At 29.7% G+C, this 6,350-nt stretch overlaps 1 protein-coding gene across 1 annotated transcript; it reads left to right on the top strand.

Annotated features, from left to right (window-relative positions):
- The first annotated feature begins 576 nt into the window (after positions 1-576).
- LOC149557996 (sesquiterpene synthase Cad-like) lies at positions 577-3,830 on the top strand. Its single transcript, XM_089786076.1, has 10 exons — positions 577-684; positions 1,155-1,357; positions 1,432-1,544; positions 1,640-1,842; positions 2,024-2,142; positions 2,374-2,472; positions 2,586-2,801; positions 2,926-3,064; positions 3,170-3,409; positions 3,522-3,830. Exons 1-10 carry the CDS (start codon positions 577-579, stop codon positions 3,828-3,830), a joined length of 1,749 nt encoding a protein of 582 aa, XP_089642202.1.
- The last annotated feature ends 2,520 nt before the right edge of the window (positions 3,831-6,350 follow it).

The following is a 6,350-nucleotide window of genomic DNA, read 5'->3' on the forward strand; positions in this document are numbered from 1 at the left end:
TTGTCTTAATAAATTTTTACCCCTCTTTTTCCAAAACATAACACATTGATATTAAATTATAATTATATAAAAATTAATGTTATATAACTTTGTAATTAATCGAAATATCATATTTATTATAATTATTTGTAAAATTTAAAACAAGTAGTAGCCACTACCTCATATTTGTTATTCAAATAAAGTAAACTTAATATATTTATATTTAATGTTACAGTTTTTATATAATACGGTCCATATTTCCAAGTTCGTATTTTTAGATAACACACTCCATAGTTCCACGTGCGCAAATTTGTCCGTATGTGGAAAATATCTCCGCCAATGAATTAATTATTAAATTGATACACTTAAAGTCCTCACCTACCACACTCACAGGATTAACTATTATTTGTGCATATTTAAACAAAACAGTGGAAGAAAATGGTTTCTTCGGTCCTAAACAAAACAGTGGAAGAAAATGGTTTCTTCGGTCCTAAACACGAGCGTGGAACACTGACGGCACGCTTCTATATAATGCTCTCTGCACACTCCCTGTCAAAACAAAAACATAGCGCGGTGCGAGTGCAAGAAAGAATAAGGATGGCCAAAGTACAAAGCTGCAAGAAATCAGAGAATCGAGAGATAAGAAAATTTCATCCCAATGTCTGGGAGGACGAGTTTCTGCAATCTCTGTCATCGCCATATGTGGTGCTGATTTATTGTTTCTGTATACATATATGCATTTGGCAACTTCAGTCTTTAAGTTTCTGGTTATAACTGTATCAAAGTTTGGTCCTCTACATTCCAAATAGGAGTCTGTGAGTCTATGATCTGATAAGTACTGTAAGTCAAATTGTCAAATTGTGATATTGTTGATTTAATTGTGTGGTATTTGAGTCAAATTCATTGACTCATATTTCATTGACCTATAGTAGCGATTCAACACTAATCCATCTCTCATGAAAATAAATGGAACACTTAGCACTAGATCTAATGAGTCATGCTAATTGTTCCATTTATTCGTGTTGAATCGCTACTCATGAAATATGAATCAATGAATTTGACTCAAATACTACAGTGTTAAATTCTGATAGCAATATCACAGTCTATGAATTATTATTAAGATAATAAAGTGCATGAAACAGTAAAAAAATGTTGTCTTATTTATATTTGAACAGGATCCTGCATATTGCGAGAGGGTGGCAAGTTTGATTGAGGAGATCAAGGAGAAGGCATTTAATCCTCTGATTAAAGAAAGAGAAATATGTGCCTCTCGTTACGATCTGCTACACAGATTCTTCCTAGTTGATGCAGTCCAACGATTAGGAATTCATCGTTATTTTCAAGAAGATATCAAAGCACTTCTTGACTACTCTTACAAGTAACTATCTTTTTAGTCAATACATTTACCTGTACCATTTGAATCAATACATTTATATTCATCTTTTCGAACAGGCATTGGAATGAAAACGGTATTTCATGGGGGAGCCAAAATTCCACTACAGATCTGCACGCTACTGCTTTGGGATTTCGAGTTCTTCGCCTTAATGGATATCATGTCTCTCAAGGTTTCTTTTTCTCTCTCTTGAACACTAGGCTGGAAATTTGTTATTCAGAAACATTTAATTTTGACATTTTGTTTTTTTTGTTTTGATCTAAACAGAGGCATTTAAAACTTTCTGTGATGAAAATGGCCGATTCGTTATGAGGCCTGAGATTCAGTTGAGAAGTGTGCTGAGTTTATATGAAGCTGCAGAGATTTGTTTTCCGGGAGAAACGATCATGAGAGAGGCGAAATCATTTGCCTCTCGCTATCTTCAACAAGAGAACATAAACATAAGAGAGAAAAGCCAACTTTTGGTAGAGGTAGGAGCTTTTCTAGTAGAAATGTACTAAAGATAAAAAAAAAAAAAAAAAGTCAAATCATTTTCAAAATTCATTAAAACACAATTTTTTATTATTATTTTAGCGAAGTTATTATAAAATAATAGCTTTTTCCATTTCATTGATACTAACAAATAAATCATAATCTCATAAACATCTGTAGGTTGAATACTTTATGAAGAATTCATGGAGAGCCAGAAATCCACGATGGGAAACCTGGAACTCCATCGATATATTTAGACAAGATATTGATTCTTGGATGTCAATGGAGGGTATCTACAGGTCGGTACAAATAGATCTATTTGCATTGTTTTCAATATTTTTAACTTTCATGGAGTATATGGAACAAATATCTAGACTTTTAGTTGGATTTCAAATATGTAATAATTTAGTTTTATAATTTATAAAGTCATCATAAGTGTGATCCTAATAGACATAAGTTCATAAGAGTGGATGAAAATTGAACAGCCAAGTCCATTTATCCTACATAAATTTATTCTTTCTTTCTTTCAGGATGTCAAATGAGATTTCCAAAATTATTTTGGAAGTGGCAATATTAGATTTCAACATAGCACAAGCTCAACATCAAGTTGAGCTCAAGATTATTTCCAAGTAATATTTTTCAAGAAGATTTATTTTTTGTAAAATAATCCATTATGTCTTGTTGGATTGCTACTAATAATATTAGATTGAACTAACATGTATGAGGCAATATTAATATGTAGATGGTGGAGTGAATCAAGTGTAAAAGAACTTCATTTTTTCCGACATCGACATGTGGAGTATTATATGGCATATGCATGTGGATTGTATGAATTTGAATTCTCTCTAACTCGAGTTGGATATGCTAAACTTGGTGTCATGTGTACCGTCATTGATGACATGTTTGACACATATGGAACTATTGATGACCTTGCATATTTCAAGATAGCCTTGATCAAGTAATTCTAGTGCTTTTAATTTATAATTTGTGATGCCTTGTAATAATGTTCATTAACATTTTTTGAAATTATTATGCTTAACATTAACCAATGAATTAATTTATCCCCATTTTGTGGTGCTCAGTTGGGATATATCGATGATGGCTAATCTTCCTAGAATTATGCAAATTAGTTTTCAATTCCTCCATGAATCATACACCGAATTAGTCAATGACGCTGAGAAAATACATGGTCCACATGCACGAATGTGGATGCAACATTACGTAAGTCATTAGATCAGATTTATATATCAATCAATTGATGTTGGAATATAAATGTTTAAAATATTTTAAAATATTTTCTTGTGTTTTGTATGTCTTTTATTGTTGTGGAAAAATCTTATTTTGGCACAATGGCAAGATGCACAATGGAATGCTGATGATTATCTCCCAACTCTAAATCAATTTTTAAAGAATTTTTGCGACTCCACATTTGTGCCCATGGTCACACTATATCCAATGCTTTTTATTGACACATATCTCCCTGATGATATTCTAGAAAAGATTAGTAAATTTGAATATGATGTAGGAATGGGTTGTCGACTAATCAATGATTACCAAGAGTTTAAGGTATCTATTGACCAAACTTGGCTAAACCTATCTTATTATCCATAAATTGCATATATTCAAATAATATGTAAAAGTTAGTTATTGTTTTTAACGGGCTTGTTTTCTATTGAAGGACCAAAAAGATATAGTAGAGAGTGCTTCTTGGCTAGATTGTTATATAGCAGATAACCCTGGAACCACAAGGGAGCAAGCTTTGAATTATGGAAACGTCACCAGTCAGCGACATATGGAAGAACTAACTAGAGATTTCTTGTTCTATGAGAATGATATACCAACATGTTGCAAAAGGGTGTATTTTGACTATATGTATAAATGGGTCGGTTTCATATGGAGAAATGCTGATGGATTTTCCCATTCATCCAAGGGTACAAAGGATGACATAATGAAAATCCTAATGAATCCTATAACTACTTATCCATGAAAAGTTATTTTTTTTGGAGGTAAATAAGCGATACTGTATGGATTTTCATTTTTGAGATCCTAACTAGCTCCAACCAAATAGAAATGTTTTGGGAGATCAGAACGAGCATGGAGGAGGATTCTTAAATACATATGTTACAAATAATTTTAATATGTTATGATTTTGAAGATATATAGATATATTTGCATCTATAAAAATGTACTTTAAATATAACTTATACATATGATAAGGTGTAGTTACACACCATATTTTAGATTACTAGAATATATATTTTAATATAATGTAATGGATGTTTTTAGAGGTGTTTTAAATCAAAATAATGATATTTTGATAGATTTAAAAGAGATTCACATGTTCTCTAAAATGATTTATATGATTTTATCTTGATCAAAAATATTTTTGAACTTACATGTCTAGAGCATAAATATATAAAATAATTATTTTTTAAATATAAAGATAGTGTACTTTCTTTAATTGTAAACATGTCAAGTAAAATATAAGGCACTCTAGTGTTAAAACATCAAATGAATGATGTTATTGTAATGCAATAGAAATAAAATGATGATAAAACAATTTATTGTAGTAGGAATGCTCACTAGGATCAATAATCAAACTTGAACCCATTACATCCAAATTCTATTTTGCTCTCTAATTACAATAAGAATGATAAAATACTTGTGCTATGCTTCATGGAACACAAGATTGGAATGAGTGTTAGGGTTTCTCTTTGTCTAAAAATGGAAGAAATGGTTGATATAATTTGTAATTAAGAAATGAATGAATATGGTGAGATTGGGTTCAATGAAGAATTTTTTTGTATATGATCATAAATAATAGACTAATAAGTGGTCTTGTGCACTAGATATGAGTTAAAAATGTTTGAACTCAGATACAATGGGTAAAAGTACAAAGTTATGTCACCTTTCAAGCTGACTTATCAAAATGATTGAATTTGAGTATTTCTATCTAGAAATCTGTTTTCTTCAAACATATGATCTTGATAAATTTACTCTAGCTAAGTTATCTATGGTCTCACACTTTTCCAAATGGAAATGTCTATTAAATGCATGTTTTATGCTAGTTAGTATCCAATTACTAAAGAAATAAAATTATTTTAGAAAAATCATGTTTCAAAAACTCTTAATATTATTTATGATATTTTTAAAATAACATATAAACCCCATTTTATAGAGCTCAAAGTCCAAAATATTCTCATTTAGAGTTCATAGAGTTTTAATTAGATATAGCATTTTGTATTTAAAATATTCTACAAGTACATATTTTAACACTTGAGAAGATGTCAATTTTGAGAAAGAACAAATATTAAATCATAAAAAAAAATTAAAAATGATATGACGTTCTAGAGGAGAGAGTCCTCTTCTAGAATGTATAATTTTTCTTTTGGTTGGAATAGATATATTTTGAAAAATGTGGTGGGAGATGAAAATTATTGATTTGAGGTAAGTTGAAATTTGAATCATTATAGAAGAAAAAATAAAGGTCTAAAGCCAATTTCTATTTTTGATTGTTCTACATACATATATTATCTATAACATAGTATGAGATCAACAAAAAATAAGTTTATCTCCATCTAGTTTTTATGGTGGGAACTAGACTCCTAATTTCCAATGTTTTTTTATCAACCAAAAAGATATATTTAGAAAATAGAAAATTATATAATTTCTTATTCCAAATAATTATTAAAAATTATAATCCTAAACTTCATCCACTTCTACTCATTTCATTAGTTTACTTCATTTTCAAATTTTAAATCATAATACCAATCTTATGGCATTGAAGGTGAACAATTATACTTTTGTTGGCCTTTTCCTTTGCAAAAGGGCTACACAGGTTTTTGTTTTTACCCCAATATTTTAACCCAAATCACCAATGAAGGGTGACAACGGGTGTAGAGGGTGATTGGAATCATATATGATAGTAGAAGAGGCTCTTGATCTACCAAAACATTATGTAGAGGTAGTGGATCTATAGAGGAATATAATATAGTCCTATAACTCAATCTGTATTTCTTTCATATAACACAGGCACATTGAAAATGGGAAAAATATTGGAACAAAGGTGTTTATCATAGTTGAAACACTATAAAGGAATTGAACTTAGAATTTGTTTAAATTTTCAAAAAGGAGATTTTTTTTCACTAGTAGTATAGGCTTGAAGAAATATTTTTCCTTCACAAGTGTCTAATTGTTGCAACATAGAAGTCTTTATACACACTAATGTACGACTCAAAATGTAAACTAGATGAAGAAACATAGATGGAATACATACATTTTAAATCTCATTTATTCTCTATTCATCAAACAACCTTCCAGAATATTCAAAAATTTATAAAATAACTAAAAGTTCTTTAAACTAGAAAATTCAAAAAAAAATCTTTTTAAGGAAAAAATTTGAAATCTTGAAATTTTACATTTTTGGTAATCTACAAAAGTAACTCTTAGAAATATCATAATTAATGTAAACTTTCCTTAGCTTCTCTCTCCTCTTTGTTTGGTACTT

This window comes from Cupressus sempervirens, chromosome 5 (genome assembly GCF_028749045.1).
Source record: "Cupressus sempervirens isolate cs-2001-9-10 chromosome 5, ASM2874904v1, whole genome shotgun sequence".
Lineage (NCBI taxonomy): Eukaryota > Viridiplantae > Streptophyta > Pinopsida > Cupressales > Cupressaceae > Cupressus > Cupressus sempervirens.

Coding starts and splice junctions, on each gene's coding strand:
- LOC149557996 (XM_089786076.1), top strand. CDS start 577: ATGGCCAAAGTACAAAGCTGCAAGAAATCAGAGAATCGAGAGATAAGA. Junction 1,545..1,639: donor TGGATATCATGTCTCTCAAG/GTTTCTTTTTCT, acceptor TGATCTAAACAG/AGGCATTTAAAACTTTCTGT. Junction 1,843..2,023: donor AAAGCCAACTTTTGGTAGAG/GTAGGAGCTTTT, acceptor AAACATCTGTAG/GTTGAATACTTTATGAAGAA.